The sequence below is a fragment of the Lepidothrix coronata genome, unplaced genomic scaffold (assembly GCF_001604755.1).
Source record: "Lepidothrix coronata isolate B3197 unplaced genomic scaffold, Lepidothrix_coronata-1.0 Scaffold1, whole genome shotgun sequence".
Taxonomy (NCBI): domain Eukaryota; kingdom Metazoa; phylum Chordata; class Aves; order Passeriformes; family Pipridae; genus Lepidothrix; species Lepidothrix coronata.
Genome location: NW_016690181.1, coordinates 16,006,300 through 16,030,050, shown reverse-complemented (window position 1 = coordinate 16,030,050; position 23,751 = coordinate 16,006,300). Strand labels below are relative to the sequence as shown.

The 23,751-nt window shown below is 38.7% G+C and overlaps 1 protein-coding gene across 1 annotated transcript; it reads right to left on the bottom strand.

The window, feature by feature from the left end:
- Window positions 1-1,695: 1,695 nt before the first annotated feature.
- COPB1 (coatomer protein complex subunit beta 1) lies at window positions 1,696-22,205 on the bottom strand. Its single transcript, XM_017812379.1, has 22 exons — window positions 22,102-22,205; window positions 18,871-19,022; window positions 17,947-18,176; window positions 17,059-17,228; window positions 16,299-16,413; window positions 15,598-15,690; window positions 14,944-15,081; window positions 13,852-13,971; window positions 13,299-13,406; window positions 13,060-13,206; window positions 12,491-12,636; window positions 11,401-11,497; window positions 10,674-10,834; window positions 9,880-10,000; window positions 9,286-9,513; window positions 8,960-9,139; window positions 7,756-7,900; window positions 6,163-6,282; window positions 5,574-5,719; window positions 4,224-4,313; window positions 3,307-3,462; window positions 1,696-2,032 (listed from the first exon to the last, which is right to left on the bottom strand). The coding sequence occupies exons 2-22, from the start codon at window positions 18,959-18,961 to the stop codon at window positions 1,973-1,975; spliced, it is 2,862 nt and encodes a 953-aa protein (XP_017667868.1). The 5' UTR covers window positions 18,962-19,022; window positions 22,102-22,205; the 3' UTR covers window positions 1,696-1,972.
- Window positions 22,206-23,751: the final 1,546 nt, after the last annotated feature.

Here is a 23,751-nt window from a genome sequence, read left to right as displayed (position 1 = left end):
TGCACTGTCATGATACTTAGTGTTAACAGTATCTATTGTTTATAAACAAAACAAGTGTTACTGCAAGCTGTGCATTTCATCGCCACATTCGATGCTCTCAGAAGTGCAATAGGTAATCAGAGCCTTCAGAAGCTACTTTCAATTGTTTTCTCTGCTCACAGAAACTCATGGCAAGAGCCTTGCTTTTCACAGACCCTTTCTTTTTTCTTATTGTATGAAGTAAGTGTGAGGTGTAGGCCTATGAGAAAATAGTGAAATAAACACACTTTCGAAGTCACATATTTCAAACCTAGAATATCTAACAAACAACATGGCCTTAGCAGGTGTACAGGCTTGTCTGTAACAGAGGGGTGCACACTGGAGTACAGTAACACAGACTTCAGTACTGTTAGATACAGCACGGCTTTGATGGCAAATGGCTTAAAAAATAACTACTGCCAGCAGACTTTTGTTGCTTTTATGATTTTTATGTACTAAATATTCAGCTTTGTACAGTTGCATCAGTACAAAGTTTTAGTTGTTGACAGATCTGCCCCATTTTTTACTGTGGGCAAACTACTTTTTTCTAACACCTAAGCTTAAGAACAGAATTGAAATGAAAAGTGAACTTAATGCTTATAAAAACAGACCTAAGGTATTCAGCAAAAAGTAGTCATGGGAAGAACAAGTAATTAAATTTTTACATGAATGTCTCAGGTTTTGCATTGCACTTCTAGGGCCATCCTTTAGTCACATAAAATACAGCAGCCCAGACTCTTTCATTTCAGAATTAACATGTGTGCTCCTTCCTGTGCTTATTCAGAGTGAAAACCAGGTATTTTCATCACCAAGGCCTTAAATGTTTTAGGATACTAATTCGATTCTCTTCTGTCCTAATGGAGCAGGTCACAGCTGCTGAACTTCAGCAGCAGACTTTGTGCCAACTGGAAGAGTACTGCTGGCTCTGGAGATTCTTCTGTAGAAGTAATTGCTTCCAGCAATTTAACAAATTCAGAATTGATGCTTAAGAGATTCAGCTAACTCTGTTTTCAATCTAATGGTTATATGTTTTAATCTACTGTTAATTTGCATAATATTTAGAACCAAATGGTGTTAACTGACTTCCACATCCTGACCTGACCTTCACTTACAATTCCTCCTTTTCTGCAATTTTTGAATTTAGTTCAATTCACTGCGAGACCATAATCAGTCTGAATCCTTCCTTCCTGAGCTCACATATGTGGTTAATGGCTGCATTCACTGAAATACTGCTTATGCTGCAACAGCTTTAACACTGCACTTGGCTGTCTTTTCCATATTGACTGAAAAACAAGAACACCACCAGCAGTGTTATGTTACTTGTGATAACACTGTTAGAAAAGCAGTTCAGAAAGTTTAAGGTTCTACAACTTGCTGGAAAGAGCCAAATTTTGACAACCTCCTTTGTGATACTACAAACTTGTCTGTGCCAAGCTATTACATTACTAAACCAACCTTCTAGAACACACAGCCTTTGACTTAAATGGCAAATATATATTCTCCTAGGTATACCAGAGTATTTTAAGAGCCATGATCACACATTCACACAATTCAGGCCTAGTCATTATTGTAAACACCTAAGCTATTGCAGACTCCCACTTTCTTAGCAAAATAGTCCTAGCCAAATATTCAGTACTGATGAGATAATATAGAGCTTATAAGTTACAGACAAAACAGTAACTGGCATAATTTGTTTATTGTACTGTGAGCATCAGTATATATTAGAGACAAAGAAAACATGACTTCCAGGACAAAGAAAAAAAAAACCTGGAGATTTAAAGTTTTGCTCAATATCAATCATGGAGAACCTATAAATTATCTGCTGGAATGCTTTTAGCTCAAAAGCTTGGCTTCTACAATTACAGAACACTGAAGAATACAAGATGTTCTGGATCCCAAAAGCCACATACCTAAGGTTAAATTGTAAAAGACCTGAAAAGGTGTTAGGTAAAATTTATAAACTTGTTTTCTTCTGAGACAGATTGATCTTATCTCCAAGACTCAGGGCCATTCCCTGTAAGGAAAAGAAAGAAGACAATCATGGCACAGATACTTCACTTCCAAATGACTTTATCTTATCTGTATTAAAATGGAAGTTCCATATATAGAAATCTGTGAAGTCATGGAAATTTCTAGCTGTTCACTTATTTGTACACATCATACTGCACATTTCCTTAACACCAGGTAAAGGTTAGATCTACATGTATTATTGAAACAACGAAACCTAAATGAGTTGGCAAATGTTACATGTGTTATCAGAAGAATTAAAAATTTAAGCCTTTTGACCTCCCACCAGTTGAAAGTAGACTGCCAGGGGAGAAATTACAACTGCCAGTCCAGTTCCTGAAATTCAGCTGTTGAAAGTCTCAGAGCTCGTACTAGCACTCAATGCACTAAAGCTATGAGAAATAATTTAATCACAGAACCACATTAATATTGCATAGCAACTGAAGAAATCTCATAAGAAACTGCATGAATAAATCCACATATTCAATAGCAGAATGATTTCCAGGTGAAACCATGCTGGTATATGTAACTGAATGCAGTCTTATGTAAAAATGGCACTGTAAACATATCAGAAACATGAATTTAAACCAGTTCAAAATCTTGACAGTGACATCACACAAAGTAAATGATTTCTCTAAATGTGAAAACTCACTGGTAATCTTTTATTGTACCCTGTCTAAAATAGTTCTATTTTACACTGGTTTTTTTACTGTATTTATTCCAAATCCCATACTTTATCTTTAGTAAGGAGGCAGAAGTTCTAAAATCCAAAGCAGACTCATAGATATACCTACAGAAAATACTCCTACTAAAAGACTCCGGGTTTTGTTTTGCTGTTTTTTTAAAAAAACTGCAGCGAACAGCAATTATATGCACAAAATTTCCTTGTTGTGTGATACTAAAATGTGCAATTTAGTAGGAAAAAGGCCATGTAACCCTGAGGCATATTTGCTCTTTATTTAAAACCAAATAAAATGTAACATCCTATTCACAGCGCTATAAGGAAATCTTGGCCCAAAGGCCTATTTTATGGTAACACACTAGGAGAAAAGATCTACAACATAGTTTTAGGGTATGATCACACCCAATTACAAAGATTTTCCTTCCTCACAAAATCTGTAAAAGAGAGTTTTAAAATAAGTATAAAGTTGCTATATTCACCTTTCCCCCAAAAAAATCCCATTTATCTAGCACTAGAAACTAACGTACAACGATCTGCAGGTTTTTTAGAGTGCTTGGTACATTTTCACAGAAGTGACAAGGAGATATAAGCCATGTTACCTGACTCTTTGCCCGGATTCGTATGTGACCAGTGACAGGCGCCTCTGGCCCGAGATGAATCGGCTTCTCAATGCTGACGTTCGCAAGGGCATCTTCTCCAAAGATGGAACGGGCGTAAAGATTGGCCGCCATAAAGCCACAGTAACCAGAAAGTGCCTGTGGAAACCACGTTTGAACTCCTCAGAAAGACCAAAATCCTTCAAACACATTTTGGTTCGCCCCAGGTTAGCTAGGCTAACACATCGGCACGGAACGTTTACATTTCTTTTTTCCTGCACAACACTTCGTAAAATGTGGGAATCGTGCACCGGGAAAGAGTGGTGGCTTTTTTCTAGAATTAATGTTGGAAAACATGCAACCTACAGTATTCCTCAAAAGAGGGTAAGATGGCATTTTATGGTCGGATTTAACCAACAGCAAAGTGGTAAAGAAGCTAAATAGTAACAATAGATCTTGTCCGGCTGCTGTACATGTATTAGCTAACAGCTATTATACATGTTATACTTTAATAGCAACTACTGTATATATTTATTTTGCTTTACAACAAAAAGGCTAAACTTGCAAAAGAAAGGTAAATTTTGGCAGAGAAGGAAGAAACTTGGAGCTACTGAAAAAAAACCTTTATAGAAACAGATGGTGCCATTAAGTCTATACTACAGCTTGGCTACCACGAATTAAAACGGACATTCTGACTTTCTAACTGGGGAAGAAACAGCTGATTAAGCAACAAAGAATTCTGGTAACTTAATTTGCTTTTAGTAATTTCAGACCACTCATTTAAAAACTTTGAAGTATATGTTCCATTTCATTTTGTAAGCAAGCATTTCTAATAATATTAATAACAAATGCTGAACAAATTAAATGGTAAAGCACACAAACTAAAAAGGGTGTCTAAAAGTCTCCAAGAAATAGCTCACCTTCTCTGGAGTCAGGCATTTCATATTAGTTGACTTCAGTATGTGCTGTAAGTACTCATTTAGATCAACGATATTTGTATTCACTGTTACCTTCAAGAAGAAAAAAAAAAAAAAGAGGCAATTACTTTAATTAGCACCTCAGGCATTTCTGAAACCACCTCTCCTTTGGGGCTTTATAAAGGAGATTACCACTGCATTTCCCCTTGAGGAACTGCACACTCAGTAAGCTGGCTGCATTCCCTGTTATGTGGTGGTATCATAACAAGTCTTCCCCTCCTGCCATCCAGTTGTTAGAGATGGAGAATTTCATGCTATTACCATGGTTTCCAAAATGTATTGGGTGAATATGATATTGTGCCAAACATGTAGACTCTCCAGAGCAAATAGTGGACTTCTTGTCTGAATACAGTGTGCACATTGCCAAAACACAAAAAAAGAGGTATCTAGTCCAAAGATTGCTTTTAACTAATGATGAAAACTACTTTTATCTTTCCCTCCTAGCAACAAAGCTGCCTTGGCTTCCTCATATTGATTATTGTTGGTCTGGTCTGCTATAATCTTCTTTTTAACACAACTTTATAAATTTCTAAGGCTTCACATACCATGTCTTAAAATTTATTGTGCACAAGTTTCCCCTGAGACGTTTAAATCTAGTCTGAAGCAAACACACGTAAATATATGTACCAAACAAAGTACAGTTCATGTAAAATATCTTCCATTCTGTTTTAATGCTTCTACTCTATTCTTAAATTATATTGCTCTGTTGTATAACCTTTTTTAACAGGTCTGTTTGGGCACCCTCAGTTAATATAAAGTGTACCCACCTTGTTTGTCTTGCACAGCATCCATAACTCTGTGCTACAGCTGTACTGCAAAGTGACAGAGTGAAAGGAAGATGCCCCTGTCCATGGCAGGGGGGCTGCACTAAATGACCTTTAAAAGGTCCCCTGTGACCCAAAACACAATGCAATTCAGAACTGGAGAGGCTGAGCGGTATGAGTCATTCTGCAGCCTCAGCATAAACTTATACCTGCTGCCATCTCATCTTTGAGCCAAAATACACAACTGTCACCAATCAGTTTGGACACCTTCCATACAGGAGATAAAGCTCAATGCAAATACCACTTTTGCAAGAAAAAACCCCTAGTTATTGCATTGCTAAGCTTGTGAAACTGATAAGATAACAGTAAGAGAAAGAGCTACTTGAGGCTCTTTCCAACAATGTGGATGTTGAATAAGGTTTATATGACAATAGATAATGCTGATTTAATGAGTTGGTGTAGAACGAGAAATAGAATTATACCACATCAACAAACAAACCCCGAATAACATACAAAAAATAAAACTAACTTTGTTTTCCCACTCAAACTCTGCCCACATCTGTCTGAACTCTGCATCCGTGCAAGAAGCAGGCTGGATGTAATCCATGATGTCAATGTGGATATCACTGAGAACCACACAGTTTCTGTCGCTGGCTGCTCCAGAGACATCATACACTGCAATATAAAACACAAACCACCTTAATGTTTAAAAAAGTGAATTTGCACTTAATAAGGTTACCACCTGCCAGTTAACAGCACTCAGCCCTTGCTCAGTCTCATGGCTGACCTCTGTCCTCTTCAAGAGCTTTACCCAGTTGCCACAGAACTCTGAGTTAAGTGTGTTGGTCTTTCAGGCAGGGCTGCCCAGCTTGTTCCAAACTCAGAGGCTTGGGTTCAAGTATCACACTGACAATCATTCTAAAGGTAGCATGTTCTACCATGATTTTAAGTAAAAGCAATATGGATTTTTTTTTAAATCACCACAAAATATTCATGCATGGTAGACCATTTCATTTCTTTTCCCAGCATATAAAGCTGTAATTATTTTATTGGGCTCATTAAGTAGTTAAGAAATGTTTCATATCAATGTTAATTTTGCATACTGAACTTTTACTTACCAACATTACCAAAAATTATTCCATTTTCTGTTGAAGCGACTTTGACATTAGCTTTAATGTTGGCAAAATCATGTGGAGCCAGTGTCAGAGGAGATGGTTTTTCCACAAGTTTCAAGTCACCTGTGTAAAGAAATTGGGAGATGGGCATCAGGGAACATTAGCAGTACACAATGAGCTTTGATTTTTGAAAAAACACTTTATTTTCTTGTCAATCAATTTTTGTATCTACAGAGCTGCACTAACCACCACCATAAAGATATTAGTTGATTTGGAATTGATGTGGGGTTTTTTACAGTTTGCTAACTGTAGGACAAAGTAATTTACATTACATACAAAATTTTGGTTAAAATATTACTGTGTTCACCCAAACCCCACTGAAAACAAATGCAAATACTGGCTTAAGTGGGCTTTGGATTGAGTATAGTATTATTTTTTTAACAAGGAAATGGTTAATTCTACCTTGTGTTTTAATCACTGACAACATCACAAGACCTAATCCTATATTCAAGTGCCTCAAAACCAAAGTTCAACGTCCAGTATTACATGCACTAAGCTATTTATAAACAGGTCAAAGTATCACCTTGACTCTGAAAATAAGTGCTCCAAGGAAGCACTAAGGGTTGCATTTTTACTAATCCTTTAGCAAGCAATTGTGAAAGACTCCTTAGTTCCACTAAACTGCCACTTGAGAACGCAGCATGAACAGCATGAGCTCTACACACAGGAGTGATGCATCGAGTCAGCTCTTGCACCACATCTGAAGACATCACCTGGCAAATGAATTCCACTTAACTGAGCTGACAGATAGAAAAAAATAAAGTAATATATTCATTTTATTCATTTCCATCATTAGTCTGATGAAATGATTTAGACGTTCAGGAGAAAGGTTATGCCCCTCCAGTCATATTTACAATAATTAAAAGTATGTAACGTGTTCTCCTGGTGTACTGTAAACATATTTCAACTCCTGACTGCCAAAGTAGAGGACAACTAATTAGAAAAGGGTCACTGTTCTTAGATTATCTGCTCCAGTCGCTCCTCTAAAAGAAGTTAATGAAGCTTCAGTATTGTTAAAGCAAGACTCTGGTACAGGTGCTGGTGCAGGGAATGGTTTCAGCTGAGTAAATGCAGTATTTAATGCAGTGTTACCTGAGTCTGAGTGTAAAAACCCTCTAGGGCAGATGGCTTTCTCTGCCTGACATGTGTCCCATACAACTCGAGATTTTGTCCTTTTTTTGAAATTTATTTTTGATGTCTATAAGAACAGCACAATGGGGAATCAAAAAACCTGTCCGTATTTCAGGGGAAAAGGAGAAGGGAAAATGTAATGCTATTTCCTTAGTGAAAAAGCCATGAAAAGATACAAAATCTGACTGCAGTTTGTATCATCAGATGGTACTGTCAGTGCCAGCACATAAAAATCTTCCACCAAATATATAAAAAAAATACATTTGAAAGGCATTCAAAAACATCTTTCCAAAATGGAAACTGGCATAAACTCATAATTGTTTCAAAGTGCCTCAGAAACTCCTCACAACTGGGTGCCAACGCCCAGCACCTCACGGTTGCTTTGTTTCCACCAGTTCTCCTTACCCAGCGTGGCCAGCTCCAGGGTGCAGTTCTGCAGAGTGTCACTGGTCTGGTTGACAACAAGCACATCCAGCACAATGTCGTACTGGTTGACGTGGACATACGCTTCTGCATACACAGGGTCCGAGAAACCTGTCAGCTGAGTAACCTGTGACAGAGGTTAGGCTGTTTAATGTCATGGATCAGTTTTAAACATAGAATCACGTCAAACAATCACCAAAAAATAAGAACGAAGTACAGTTAAATCCATTACTCTTTAATATGAGCCTTCAAAACAAGCAAGTGTGCAAAGAGCTTTTAATTTTACAGAATTTACTCAGTAGCAAGAAAAACCGGAAAGCAAAAGAAAAATGGGAAAAACACCTCAAAAATCACCACAAATTTTACCTAGAAAGCAGTATTTAAAGAAGTTGTGATGTTTAGGAAATCTAGAGTTCCTGCATAAGTCTTCCAAAACAAATAGATTTCATTAATTTACAGATAAATACACAGTGATTGTCCATATTTTTAATAAAAATGAACACTAACTGCATCCTTCCTTCACATATCCTTTTGTATACAGATTACAACTGTAAAACCTTTCTAGATGAAATGTATTCTGAATTGCTAGGTAGATAAAATATGAACTGTAAGGCCATTTATTCTTAAGAAGATCAGCAGCACAAAGAAACGCTGACTTAAAATTAAAAGGTAGCTTTAAATTTAAAAACAATTCAACCAGTCTTTAAAAGCTTGGTTTTTTAACTGATGAATGAATGAAGAGATTTCTTCTCTTTGGACCTTCTGTGCAGGTCCTAGTAATCAGGAGCAAAAAAAAGTATAAAGATAAGGATGCACTACACTTGGCAATAGGATATAGCAGCCAAAGAAAGAAAGGGGTTCTTAATCTCTGCTGATGTCCTTACTCTCTTCCCTGTGAACCTTACTGGGCTCTTCAAACCAGCAAACTATTTCAATTTCTTCTCCACATTCCACCAGCTCAGCACTCTCCAAGTTTCCTCCTTATTCCTCCCCTCCCCACGTGAAGAAGGTAACAACTACAAGCACAAGGGCTTTACTCTGTGTCTTGATCCCAACCAGGAAATACCTGTGTCTTTTCAATCAGCCAGCGCTGTCTGTTCTTTAGTTCAAGCCTAAGATTCCCAAAGCTGATCCTGTGCATAAGCAGTGCAACGTGTATATAATTAAAACACTAATTTCCCATTACCTTATTAAGTTTGGAAGCAAGAGGATCAGCAGCCTCTTTCCTCTGTGTGTTTCCCATTGCTGCAAGAAGGCTGAGCTGAAACTGGTCTTCTTTTGAGCTCATTTCATTTTTAGCAGTGAGCTGCATGAAGGAAATGGGATCATCTGGCTGAACCGTCACATTCCTCTTCTCCGATTCTTTCTGCAGGAAGAGAATAATTCAAGAATTCACACTGAATAATGGCTGACTTACACAGAGTCAAATGGTGACATTTCTTGGACCAGTTTGGATGTGAACATCCATCAAAAACTACAAGTGTTTCTGGTTACACACTTATAATAGCTCACCTTCTGGGAAAGTTTCTCCTCTTCTAGCTTGGCTGACAGCATATGAGAGAGGGACTGCCTGCATTCTTTGTTGAAAATGTCATTCATGAGAGGAGAGCATTCTGACAAAACTTTCAGACACAAGGAAATACGATCCACATCATCATCTGTAATTGGCTTCTTGGGAAGAGAAGACTTTCCCAAATGGAGAATAGTGGCCATCAGCAGCATAGCTTCAGCATTAAAGGACTGAGAAGAAGGACAAAGTAAAGAGAATGGAAGAAGGTTATTGCATTTTCCATAGCTTTACAGAAATGTTTATTTCTGACTTATATATAAAAAGGTGCACATTAATCAAATCATAAAAAGTCTGAGCAGAATTGCTTATTTTTTTAGTACTTGTTATCTAGAAACCAAGCAGCATGATTTAGAGACTATCTAGATAGAGTGACTGGAGAACAGTATGTCCTGTTTGTGACCTAAATTATCATTATTATCCAATCACATAACTGGCACTTCACTTTGGACTTAACCCATTTTGCATCTGTTAAAACCAAAAGAGGCAACAACCAGCTCTTCCTTGTATATACAGTGAAAACATAAGAGATGACTTACATTTTGTTTCTTCTTTTCCTGAACTAGTGACACATATCGTAAAGCGATCTTGGTTAAAGTTGTAGCAAGGGAAGCTGCAACAAAGAAATCACCATCGAGCAGGAATCCTCTTAATGGAGGTCTGCAAAGACAAATCATCATCAGAAAACTAGTTTTGGATGACACCCTTCAGCCTACTTCTCTTGATACCTTAACATTTACACTGTACAAGCAAAACAAGCTCGAAACATCCCAGAAGGTTGTTTTTTTTCCCTCTCAAAGTATTTTTTTCCAGATACATTCACAAGTCACATAGTCATTTCCACACTGACTAAGGAGTGAGAGGTGTAATGTATAATAATTTTATTGTAGCACTGAGATGATAATGACTAGTCAAGATGAAGTAGCCCATCTGCAATAACTAAGGAAATATAACAATTGTTCTACCTACCAACAAAATAAACTATAGCAAGTATTAAGTACTGCAAGGTGATATCAAGAGAAGAAAATGTTTTAATCTAAAGGCAACATCTCTGTATCCAACTAAAATTGTGAGAGAACTTTACACATAAAAAACCAAACAGAATTTAGGATATCATAATTAATAAAGTCCTTTTTGATACAGTAAGCTTTGACTACAAATCCTAAGCAATCGGGCAACATCCTATTGGCTACCATCTACCTGGGATAATACCTTAAAACAGGAAATTCCCTCAACCACTGAACTCTGTCTGAGAGAAAATACAACTCAAATAGAAAAAAAACCCCACAAAATCAACCAAGTCATTCCTGGCCTAGTATGAAGTCTTAAATACCTGTCTTCTTCCTTTTTGGCAGGTCGTGAACTACTGAGAGCACTCTGTGTTGCATAAGTGCCCATCTCTGTAACCAACTTTTGGGCTGGACCCACAGACACCTCTTCTTCAGGTTTTAGCTCCCCAGCTTCTTTCTTGATTTCAGATTCTACTATTGGGATCTAGAAATGAGCAGGAAATAATTGTTACAATTAAAATAAAAGATGTATTTTTGTTCTGCAGAAGGTTTTAATAAAGATTATCTGCATTATTGAAGTTCTTATAAGCAAAAAGTCAGCTAAAATGCAAGTTTTGTGAGAACTTGAGGAGATAAGCAGATGTTGAAATACATACAGAAGCTTCCTACTCATGCAATAAAGCTCAAATTGCACAGATTGTCTTAAATCCCTCTCAGAACAACCCACTTAAAGCACTCTTTCTTTGCCACTGAATATAATTAAATTATACCTTAAAGCAGCCTTAATTTTCTGAAATAAGGAATTTCTCATCTCCCCTCTTAAAAGATATCCCTTATTCTTAGCTCAAGTATGAGATTTGAAAGAAAATTGACCATGAACGCAAAACCCTAACTTCTTTTTACTTAAGATTTCCTGTGCAGTGCCATTAACACATCTCAAGTCCCCAAAACACTGTTAAAAATATCTTTTTCCTAGAAAACCAACTGCATAACGTCAAGAAAAACCACAAAGAGCTAGTAAACACAAAAAAAACCAAAGCACACACACACCTCTCCAAGTGATCTGCGCACTTCTGTCATTACACTTTGTATGTCTTCCTTTGTGCTGCAATATTCTCCGAGGATCCATAATGCTCCTCGATAAATCCTAAGACAAGAACAGTAACTTAAGTCATGTTTTCATCATAAACTCAAACTAGCATCAAGAAGTGATTTATGTTCGGTGGTAAAGGTCAGTCTTGACAAATCCAAAAGGACACAAGTGACAAAAAGCAGGTTTGATCAAAAACAATTTCAGCTTTAGTAAGCTCATGAACAGGTACATCAAAATAGATATATTCTCTGGTACAAATTTATTTCCATCTATGCTAATCCTGACATACACAAAATTAAATTTCATTGTGATCGTGGTGAAATAACTCTACTGTATGTGAATAAAGTAAGCTGTAAATTCTCCACTTAACTAAGACAAACTAAATTCTCCATTTTAGAGGAGAAAATAAAAAACAAGAAGATGAATGAAGATTAGGAAAAGAATACCAAAGTTTCAGAGATTTTTTTTTTCACACCTAACGAGATGATGATGGAGATAAGATTCAGAGTTTTCTGTGTATTACAAGAATGACAGAGTGCTGTCTTCATACCGAGAAGTTCTCATATGACTTAAGCATTACAGATCCACCAGAAAAGAAAGCTTTTAGAGCCCTGAAAGGTGATAAAGAAGCTTTGGAGGTTGCAAAGCCTGGTCTATGTTAGACTGGGTTTTCTAATAAATCTAGCCTAAGTGTTTCCACTTGCCTACAAGAATAAATGCCTTACTAACTCTGTTTTAACAAATATATCACTTTATGGTTGGCCTTCATCAACAATACTATCTCCTAGCAAGTGGAAATACAATTACCAGTTGCATATAGAAATGAAATTTGAATTTGTTTTCTTCATTCAATGCAAAAAGCACTTAATTTCTTTTGTACAAGTAGGCTGTACCTAGAAATCATCTACTCCCAAAATATCTCAGCTTCAGTTATTCTTTGTGTGGGGTTTGCAATAATTTTGGTACATATTTAAAGGCAATATACATTCAACGAGAGTGAGCCACAAGGTGCTCCAATGTTGGTTTGATACTGTATTTTGGACTCACTTGACAGATTTAATTGAGTGAAAGACTTCAAGCATCTTCTCAACAATAAGAGGTCTGAGGTTATCAAATCTCTGGATTGCTTCCCGCACAAACTCCAAGACATCAGCAGCTGCTGCTTCATTATTATCACTGAGGAACTCCATCAGCTAGCACAGAAGAGTGAACATGAGCACAAACAGCAGCACAGATAAGTTTGTACAATAATATTTGCCTTGTACATTCAGAAAAATAAAACTGCATGTGTATCTTCCATTAAACAAAATTGAAGTCAAACGGCCTTAAATACATCCCAAACAATTACCAATTATCATAATCCCAAATTAGTTTTCTAATGATACAAATTATTGCATTTTAAGTAGAGGGCCTCTTCATCTCATGTTCTGCAAAAGCATTTAAAAGTAAAGTCTCAGAAGACAAATGTTAACAGCATCGAAAGTCCTGTATTTCTTTAGGGATTAAAAATAATATTGCTTCCTGTGACGCCACTGTGAGGAACACTTCAGCTATTCCCTAGGTTTTGGGTATAGCTAGAACCTATTTAATGACAGTATAATTAAACATTTGCATACCACTGGGATAACATTTGCAGCCATGTCTGGAAACCGAACGCTACAGGAATGCAGTGTCCGAACAAGCAGCTGTCTGTACTTGTCTGTATCTTCGTGCTCCGTCACATTATTAGTTTTAATCACTTCCTTCTTCAGAACAATCACAAGCTGCAGAAAAGATCAAATAAAACTCAAAAAAGTGACATACTTTTCAAAAGAAAAAAAAAAAGCTTAATGAATCAAAAATACTTATATTTTACCTCCTCCACATTTCTCGAAGACACAAGATCCAGAGCCAGTTGGAGGGTTTTTTTGCGCACTTCTAGATCTGGGGTACTCAGCACTCTGAGGATGTCCATAACTAGATCCTGAAACAAGAACAAAATTGTAAGGAATTTGCTGGTTTAACTTATTTCCTTTTCATGCAATTCTAATTTCAGTCCTCAATGATTTTCAAAGCCTTTCTGGATACATAATATGTAATCTGCTGACAAGCAAGCAACATATCCCAGGCATTAGGACCTTCACAATGTTCATTTAATAAATGCTACATTTTCATAGAAGTCTACCATGCAAGCTACACCATTAAACCTTAAGATCAGGACAGCATTTGCTATTGATAATTCTTATACAGACAATAAAAGCAGGAAATCATAAACATATAAGTCCATCCAATATGTTTCTACCAAAAACATTCCAACAGAAAATGTAAACTTCAGAAGTACATTTCTCCATACATCACAAAACCTGAAAGCTTTGTTATTGAAGGCTTTTCTTTCCTAAAGCTTGCAGGAAAAGAGACAGCTCACATACCTGTAATACTCGTTCATGGGAGGGATGCTCCTTTAATTCAATCAACCGATCCAAGACAATCAGTTTCACATTATTATCACTTTCTTTAATAATCAAATCTATGTAGCACTGGGCAGCTGCCTAAAATTAAAAGGATCAAAATAATTTTTTAATTAATGAAGAGGAGAAACCAGCAAATTTCTGACAGAAATTCCGGAAAATAGTCCTTTTATATTACTTTAAAAGCAGCTACTCTGATTTGGCACAGAAATTAACCTGAGAACAGACTTTAAAATTTTCTGGTCCATTATAAATGGATTCCACTACATGACAAAAATCACACTGGAAGGCTCACAACTGCATCAGCTTACAACACACAGACTTGATTTCAAATTCAAAGAAAGACATAACAAGATAGATTATGTGACATACTTGGGGTCAGCTGTGAAGTACACAACAGGGCATGAAAACTAACCTAAAACAGTTGGCAGTTAACCTATCTAGATATCGTTTTAATGACTACTCAACAAAAATGATATACCAAAGCAAGAATGTTGGAATTCATACTCCCCCTGACCTTCTGAAACTACTATTTACATTGCTTTTACTCTGAATCTAGACTTGCATATTTTATTTTTGAAATTTCCATACAAGTTCAAAACTTCTGAGTGCTCTTAAATAATCAGCTGTACAAATATGAATCTAGGAACCCTAGGTCAATTAGAAATCAACACCAATCTTCACTGATTTATGCTTCCCCCTTGGTCTGAAAACAGGAATAAAGACTAAAGAAAGTAATTCAATCTCTGAAAATCTTCAGCTTTAGTCTGCTTTGCTAATATGCCAAGAGGATTGCAGGTTGGTACCAACCCTTGTACAAGTCTGCACAGTAATCATGCCTGTCCCCTACCAAAGTGACATGAAGTCCCCTAGCTCTAGGTCTGCAAAGCAGTCTCTGTCTTTTTCTGTGACCAATTCTAAGAGATATTTTAAGAGAGACCTTCACGTGTGAAGTGTTACTAAAGCCTTTGCTTTTTCAAGCTACATGCAGCACACAGCACCCATTTCAGTGCACTAAAAGCTAGTGAACATCTGAAAACATCATTTCCATACCTTGATTGCTGTTGGTGCACTGGAGAGTGTAACTAGAGTACCTGCAGCTTCATACTTCACTGCAGGGCTCGACGACTGCAGCAAGTTGTAGATGCAGCGAATAAAGCGAGCTCTCTCCGATGGATTTGCATGACAGACCTCAACAAGAAGAAGGATGCACAGTTGGCACATAAAGAAAAAAGGAAACTGCGATCCTACAGTTTACCTGCTCCATTATCTTACAACAAGGAGAAAATTGAGCAAAAGATGACAACCTTTTCTGGGGCATTCACAGCTGTAAAATCTAATTACAAAAGCTATTCAAAAGCTGTTCTTGACAACTCGGTGCAATGCCACCAGGTCTTAAAAATCTCAGATCAAAAGGAAGGGCACAGTCTCTATCAGCTTCTGTAAGAGATGCCCTGCTCATGCCCATGAAACCAGACTGATAATACACAGTCCCCATCACAGCAAATCAGGTGAGACATATTGCTCTACGCTGTGCATACTTGAGCTTTTATCATTTCAAGAGACAAATCTTATTCAACTGTATTAAACAATGACATATTCCTGACATGGACTAGAAGCTAGCTATAAAACCTTTTCCAGCAGCATTCTATCCATTCCAAAAAGCAGTCTGATATAATCTAACGTGCCACAACATTTCCATTTTACCTTGTAAATTAGTTCAACAATAACCAACTGCAGGATGTCACCAAATGTCTGGACTTGGTCAATACAGGTACTCAAATAATCCAAAGCTCGATCCTACAGAAATAAAAGATAAATTATTTTAAATTAGACTGAGTTTGCTCACTCAGTTGAATTTTAAATCACAACATATTCTAAAATCAAACTACAAAACAGCATTTATGTGACCCTTCAACTTGAAATTAAAACAATTTAGGAAAACACTGTAAACCCGAAGAGCAAATTAATCTGTTCTGTCTGTAGATTGCAAAAGAGAGACAAAACTAATGGTAATCAGGCACAAGAGGCAATTGTCTGTAGAGCAAATAATCCAAAACACTAAACAGAAACTGCAATTTCCTTCTCATGCAGCTACAAAAGCTATAAAACAGTAGATAAGAGAGCACTTCTCAGTCTGGTTATGCTCCCTTGCCAAAACTAATTACAGATTTCGGCACCAGCATATGCCTTCACCAAACACAGTAATTCTCCTTTAAAATGAAGACAGCACTGAAGACCTACTTTAACTTTTTCAGTAGCAAATAACCCAAAAAAGTATTAACATTGTCAAACGTGGTTTTTTTTTATGAATACAAATAGTTCATACTACCAACAAACTCCTGGCTAGTTACCCAGCACATTTTCAAGTTATTAAACCAAATGAGTCTGTGGGCAAGTATTCTTACCTGATCTGCATGAATCAGCATCATAAATGCATTTCTTTTGCAGCTTGCATCTTTCTCGTTCACCAAGAAATCATGGATCAATTCAGGTGCATCAGGTATAAGATGTTCAAAGTTTCTTAAAAAAAAAAAAAGAAGAAAATCCTAATTAAAAGAGCTACTGGTAAGGAGTAGAACCCAAGGCTTAAGTGCATACCCTGAAGACAAACATTTACAAAAACTCAAGAGTAAAAGAGTGATACAGAGCTTTTGTGCAGCTATTTAAACAGCAAACAGACTCAAGGAGCTTTAAAAAATTGTTTGTTTTCATGACAGCTAAGACATTACCTCATCAATGATTACAACTGATAGCAACACTCAGCCACATGGTTCAGGTAAAAACTGCAATAATGTTTAGTATGTAACTGCAGCACATCAAAAACCTCCTGCTCAAATAAATTTATATAGGCATATTCTTACAAGGATTCTTCCCTATTCATGGTTGTGGACAGTGGTGACAAATAATAACATTTAGATCATCAAGAAAGGCATTTGCCCATGCAAATTAACCTGCAATACAAGGACCTCTATCGTACTTGAGAAAGCAGCAGCTTCTCCAAAGAAGTCCATTAGGTAGAGGAGAAAAAGCAAACAAACTGAAAAAAGCCCAAAACCCACAGCAGTGATTGATAAATAAATGTTTCAGATCTCAAAAACTATGCAGATCACTATAGCTGGCCTTGGTCTTCTGCACCCACAGTTTCCAACTGTTTCTGGCCTTTACCTGTAGATGGTGTAAATGGCCAGGACTGCGTTCCTGCGCACGTAGCTGTGCCGATGCTCCAGGCAGGCGCGGATGGCCGGCATCAGAGGCTCCAGCAGCTCTGCTTCCTTCAGCTTGCAGAGAAAGCGGAGAGTGGAGCCTCGGATAAACTCATTTGGGTGCTGAAGATCCTAAAAGCAACAGGAAACATATTTGAAATGCCAGACTCTCCAGATGAATGCACTTGCTAGCTTGCTAGCCTTCTCCCACACAGCCTTCCGAAGGTACAAGTTCCCAACATCCACAGTGACACCTCAGTCTTCTCACTAAATACGTTCTTAAAACACTGCTGCCTCAGTGTTTTAAATATGTACCAATATTTAAAAACAGGTGTTTCTGTGCAGTAACACTTACAAAGCCTGTAGTATTTTTTTTTTGCATTGTATGTGTTTTCCCCAATTTCCATGGGTGTGAAAGCTCAGCCTGTGAGCATTTCCACACACTGGAGACTAACCTTTAGTGTGTATTAGCTCATCTGCTTCCAACCCATTCCCAAAGTTGAAGGCCTTTACTAGAAGTGTCCCAAATATACCACATTCCAAAAACAGTGTCCTTTATGAGCCATGGCTTGTCCCAAGATACCATGAAGACAGTAATTACATTACCCTCACCTCTGACATTCACTGACAGAGAAACTACATTTTTGTTAAGTTATAACAGTAAAAGAACACAAAATTTCCTTGTCAGTAGCCATGCTGCTTATCTACAGTTATCCAGCCCTGAAGCACTGAGACATCACTTCTAGGAAGGAAATGCTGAGTATAAACCACTTTTATATTGATAAAATAACACAAAGTGATCCACTTGCTGTAAAGATCCAGACAAGTAATGAAATAAACAATGGGCTACCTTTCTGTATGCATCACACACGAGGATCATTTCCTGCAAGAGCCTGCCATCTGGAGTGGTCTTTGGCACGATCTCCCAAAAGACAAGCAGCAGTTTTTTGATGGTATGATCTTGGAGAGGCAGCACAAAACGTATGATGGTCATCAGAAGCCCAGGCAGTTTTTCACCATTCAGAATCATAATGATTACTTTCTTCAAGGCCTCGGTCTTCAACTTGACATCTCCTTTTTCTAGAGGAGGAGGAAATGAAGTCAGGAAGGCTGACATGTCACAGTTAGTTTAACAAGAATACCAATCTTCAGCAACAGAAGACACAAACCCCTCTGAAAGAGTGCAGCAGAGCATACTAATAAAATTCATGCCCTCTTATTATAGGATAAAGAGGAAGTAAGAGACATTTAAAAATAAGCATGGAGTTCAGACTTAATTCTAGGATCAATATATTGGAATTGGAGGAGTACGAATTCCAAGGCTGTTTTAATACTTAAATTTAAACAGCCTTTTATACCAGGACACTACAATGTGCTCTGTTGTCATACATATATATACCAGACACTATCACTGCTGTTTCTGCCAGCACATTCTGCAGTGCACTGAACAAGAGACAACACAACCTATTGCTTATTACAGTGCTTAAATCTGCCCTTCCCCAAACTGGTATTACTTAAAAAGAAAAAAAAATTTCAAATTTTGCACAGACAGGGGACACACACAACAAAACTAAAATACATAAGACAATATCATGAAGTTTCTCAAACCACAGCAAACAGAGGAACATACACCTTTCAAAAAGCAACAGAAAATAAACATCAAATTGACTTGTTTGAGTTTATAAAATGTAAACAATATTCTCAGAAAGGCACAATGAGAGAATATCACAATTCAGGTGAGATGGAGTACCCTTCAATCATTGTCCATACTTGCCTAGGTCATTTTTTAAGCTGATTTCAGACGGTGGTTCTGAATCCATGGGAACGTTGATTAACGTGTAACACACGTTCTCTGCAGCAGTCATGGTTCTTGGTTACAGGAGTTTTCTCAAGGGAAGAATTATTTTGACACAAATATCAGACAACCTAAAAACAAGCAAACAAAGCCATCCCAGAGTTAACAGATTTTATTAACAAACACGAAAACATTATCACAACTGACTTAATGGTTTGAAGGAACTGCTGGGTTTCTTGAGAAGCTGCATTCAAAAGCCCTCTCACTTTTCTGTTACACTAAAATATTCCTGTTAGCACCACAAAGATGAAGAGCATGAGATTTTCCAAAGACAGTAAAAAAAGTAAAAGAAAGAAATCTTCCCAATGCTTCAGGCTACTTCCCAATACAGCCAGGGCTAACAGAAGTGAACAGGCACCTGGCTGCAGCCCAACGGATGCAGCAGCTTCTCCCTCATATACTCACTCCCTGATCCTGGCTACATATCCCCATTACCTTCACTGCAGTCCTGTGCCCCTCCAGGTGAACTGACAAGAGCTATAAGATTTTAAAACATTAAAAAACCCCAAAAAGATACAGTCATACAGTTCTCTTGACTTGATTAGCAAGTTGAATCAGCCTATGGAAGAAGCTCTGAAGATGAGCACAAGATCCAACAGAGCAGAAACCAAGGATGGACGAAAAGAAAGCATGGTGGAGAGGGAAGCAGGATTGCATTTTGCCTGCCAAGGATCATCAGAGCATCTCAACTCTAGACATTAATGAGGAAAGTACGTATTTTTATGGTGAAGAAGTACGAGAAGGTTACAGATCTATCAGAGCTGACGTGTGGCTGACAGTTCAGGTAATAAAATTACCAATTAAGCTTATCCTCAGCCTCATGTTTTGTTTTTTCCATATATAATAGGTACCTAGGATCAAATCAACCTTTTTCTTCTATCAATTCTCATTCTCATGTTTGTCTATTCCTTATATAATAGACATCTAGGATCAAATCAACCTAAAAAACGCTCAAGTTTCAGCTTGCTTGTTTAATGCTATGATACCACACTGACAGGCACAGCAGAGAAAACTTTTATTACATAAGCAATTTTATACTTTCTACAGAAATTGTGTCAAAACAAATAAGCTTTTATTAATTTTCTGGAAGTCTCCGACTGAGTTCAACAAATGTTTAAAACAAGGAAGATGCCTTTTTATTCTAAATTATGATACCACACATTAGGCAAATAATGTGTAAAGGCATATTTGTTTTATACAATTTTTATTACTAATAACAGCGCCAACGGAACTGAACCAAATGATCCCCACCAAAGGCTGTGATTTACATAAGGATGGAAACACCCAACTCTCCAACTCAAGGCTGTGCTTTCCCTGCAGATTGCTCTTCCTCGAGGTTCCATGATGGCAGGGCCAAACCTCCATGACATAAAGCTTTCAATAACAGGCCAGTTTAAGAAGCCTGTTGTCTGGGGACACCAGCTCACACCCCACATCACCTCTTTTATCTGTGCAGACAACTTCTGAGGTGCAAACCTTGTAAACTCTCCACTCCTATGTTATTACTGAAGCAGGAACAAACAAAATCCAGCAGATCAACAAACACCCATCCCTAGTATGGCTAAAAGTACCTCCCTACAAATAGCTCTGAGGAGAGAGGGAAGTTGGGACATGGAGCTGCAGTGTTTGAATGAGCACTTGAGGCAGTACACAAGCTGGTGCCAGGTCCAAAGTCTCTTTTCTCATCAAATGGGCACCTAGAGAACCTCAGACTGAACAGTGAGCAGGAAATGGTGCTAACTTGGGCTGCTGCTTCTTTCTACGCAACAAAACAAGAAACTAAAACAGTACCACAGCAACTACCCCAGAAAACAATTGCAATACAAATTTTTCAAAGAATCCCGCCTCTTTAAGGATTAGATCCTTCAAGGCTATTGTTTAAAAATATCTACATAAACAACTCATTCAAGAGAAAACTAGATGTGGCACTTAGTGCCACGGTGTAATGGCACTTAGTGCCATGGTGTGGCAAGGTGGTGATCAGTCAAAGGTTGGACTCGATCTTGAAGGTCTTTTCCAACCTTATTGATTCTGTGACTACTGCTCGTTTGTAGAAATACAACTGTTTTCTTGCCTCAGCAGCAGCTTTTTTGCTTACTTTTCCAAGCTGTTAGCCAGAACTCCTGCCTCAAAGCCCTGCAGCACCTTCACCTACAAGAACAACTCATATAAACCACAAAGCACATCCTTGCAAAAACAGACCAGGTATCTTTACTCATACCAAGACCTCAACTGCAGAAATTTCAAAAATTGCAGTCAAACATGTCTCTGAAGCATGATAAGTGAGTGTACTTTAGGCTCTGAGAAGCAGCAGTGAAAACAACTCTGCTAAAACACAGAGCTGGGAGACGTGGCAGGGAGAACCAGCACCCAGTTTTCCTCCTTGACCTGAAATCAGCTTGATCTTAGAGAGAGGCCCCACGGACACAGATGTAGGTGCTGCTCTACTGCTCCAGCAACAAAATTTCTGACCACCTGTACTGAGTTACAGAATGGTTTGGTTTGGGGGGGTACCCTAAAGATCGTGCCCTAAACTCGCTCCAACCCCCCTGCCACAAGCAGGGACACCTCCCACTAGACCAGGTTGCTCAGAGCCCCATTCAAGCTGGCCATGAACACCTCCAGGGATGGGGCATCCACAGCTTCTCTGGGCAAGGAGAGGAAATCGAAATTTACGGCGGAAATCGAAAGTTACACTTTATCAAGCGAAGGAAATAGCCACGCCTGCTCGCCACCTACATCCCTGGGGAGCCTCGGGAACGGGGGCACCCCGTGAAACAAATCCCTGCGGACGCATCGCTTTGCTGATGCACATCCGTAATGCACAGCGCAAAAAAAACGTTTACCAAAAAATCCCGACAGATCCACAGCCGCCCTGGGGATATTTCTCCCTCCATGTCCCAGGCACCCACTCCCAGCTCAAACCCGGGGGGTTTTTACCTATGAGGCAAAACTCCCTTCGATGCCACCGCCCGCCCTTCCCCCGAGCAAACCGCGAGCCCCCCGCGCCACGGACCCCCCCAAACCCGCCCCGCGGCCCTGCCGGCGGGTCCCCGAGGCCTCGGGGCCCGCGGGGCGCACCGCACCCGCGGCGCCCGGCGCTCCCTCGGTCCCCGGGCCGGCCTTTGCGGCGGGTCCTGCGGCCCGTACCGAGCGCGGCGCCGGGCGGTGCCGGAGCGGAGCTGAGCCCGGCGCGGCCGCTCCGCCGATGGTGACGTGGAGCCGCGCCCGCCCCGCCACATCGAGCCTACGGCGGCCGCGCAGGGACACGCCCCGCGCCCACGCGCGAAAGGGGCGGTGCCGCCCTGCCCGCGCGAGGAGGGGCTTCCCCCGTGACGTCACGGCCGCGGGATTTCCCCCCGCGCGGCGCGAGGGTCTGCCGGGACACCCGAAAACAGCAGCTAAAATTGAGGTTAAAAACCCCGCGCGGATAAACAAATAAGGGGGAAATAGTTATGTAAATAAGGGGAAAGCGATTAAATAATAAGAGGGGGGAAAAAAAAAGGGAGAGTGGGAAATAGTAAGGGGAAAAAATAAATAAGGTGGAAACTAAGTAAGCGATTGGGAAAATAAATAATTGCGGGAACCAATCGGGGAAAACAAATAATCGGGGAAAATAAATAATTGGGGAATATATAGGGGAAATAAATAACGGGGGAAATACAGAATTGGGCAAAATCAATAATTTGGGAAAAGATATAGGGGAAATAATTGGGAAAACAAATAATGGAGGAAAATAGATAATTGAAGAAAATAAATAATCGGGGAATATAAAGAATTGGGAAAATAGATAGGGGAAATAAATAAATAATTGGGGAAAATATATAGGGGAAATAAATAATTAGGAAAACAAATAACTGAGGAAAGTAAATAATTAGGGAAAGCAACTAAGTAATTGGAAAAACAGATAGGGGAAATAAATAAGGGGGGGAAAAACAGGGGGGAAAAACACCCAAGTGGAAAAAAAACCCAAGGGGAAGAAAAGTGGATATTAAGGGGAAAAAATAAATAATGGTGAAAAAAGTAATTAAGGGAGGGGAAATGAATAAGGGAGGGAAAAAATGAATAAGGGAGGTGAAAAAAATGAGTAAGGAGGAGAAAAATTAATAAAGGGGAAAATGAATAGAAAAATAATGGGGGAAAATAGAAGAATAATAAAGGAAAACTAGAATAAAAATAAATTTAGAAAAAATAAAAGCAGTTTTATCCAGTGCTTAAAAACCAAACACACAGCCCTGACATTATTTAGCTGTTTTCGTGACTGAACTATTTACATGGATTCAAGACAGTATTTAAAGCCTGTTCAAAACAGCACCATGCTTTATTAATTTTTATTAATTTATATTTATTAACTAAACAAGATGCAACTTTTTTTTTTTAAAACACAGTGAGCAGGCTATAAGGTCCCTATGTGGGTCCACCCCAAAAAGCTGTTTCTTGTAATTTTCAGTGCAATCATTAGCGAGAATAATTATATTTCTGACATGGAAAATGAAAAAAATAACACTGAGCTCATTTTACTTAAAATATGGCGTTGCACCTATTTTGTACCCAGGAAGCACCAACTCTCTGGGATTCTCCGAGGAAGACACTGTTAGACTCAAATTTTGTGGCACTCAGCTTAAATCCAAACAGCACCAGGTGCAGAACAAGGTGAAGGGACAAAACCCCAGAGACCTGTTCACTCAGCAGGAATGCAGAGATTCCACAGCTCGGGGGACCTGAAATGGGAATTTCTTGTGCTTTCTTGTTACTTCAGTCTCAGCCCTCAGTGAGCTAAAAGCCCTTTGCTGCCCTTGG

Excerpts from the sequence above, each read along its gene's own strand:
- COPB1 (XM_017812379.1), bottom strand. The coding sequence starts at position 18,961 with ATGACTGCTGCAGAGAACGTGTGTTACACGTTAATCAACGTTCCCATG. Across the intron at positions 13,972-14,943 it reads GTGCACCAACAGCAATCAAG|GCAGCTGCCCAGTGCTACAT; the intron begins GTATGGAAATGA and ends TTTTAATTTTAG. Across the intron at positions 4,314-5,573 it reads AGTTTGAGTGGGAAAACAAA|GTAACAGTGAATACAAATAT; the intron begins GTTAGTTTTATT and ends TTCTTCTTGAAG.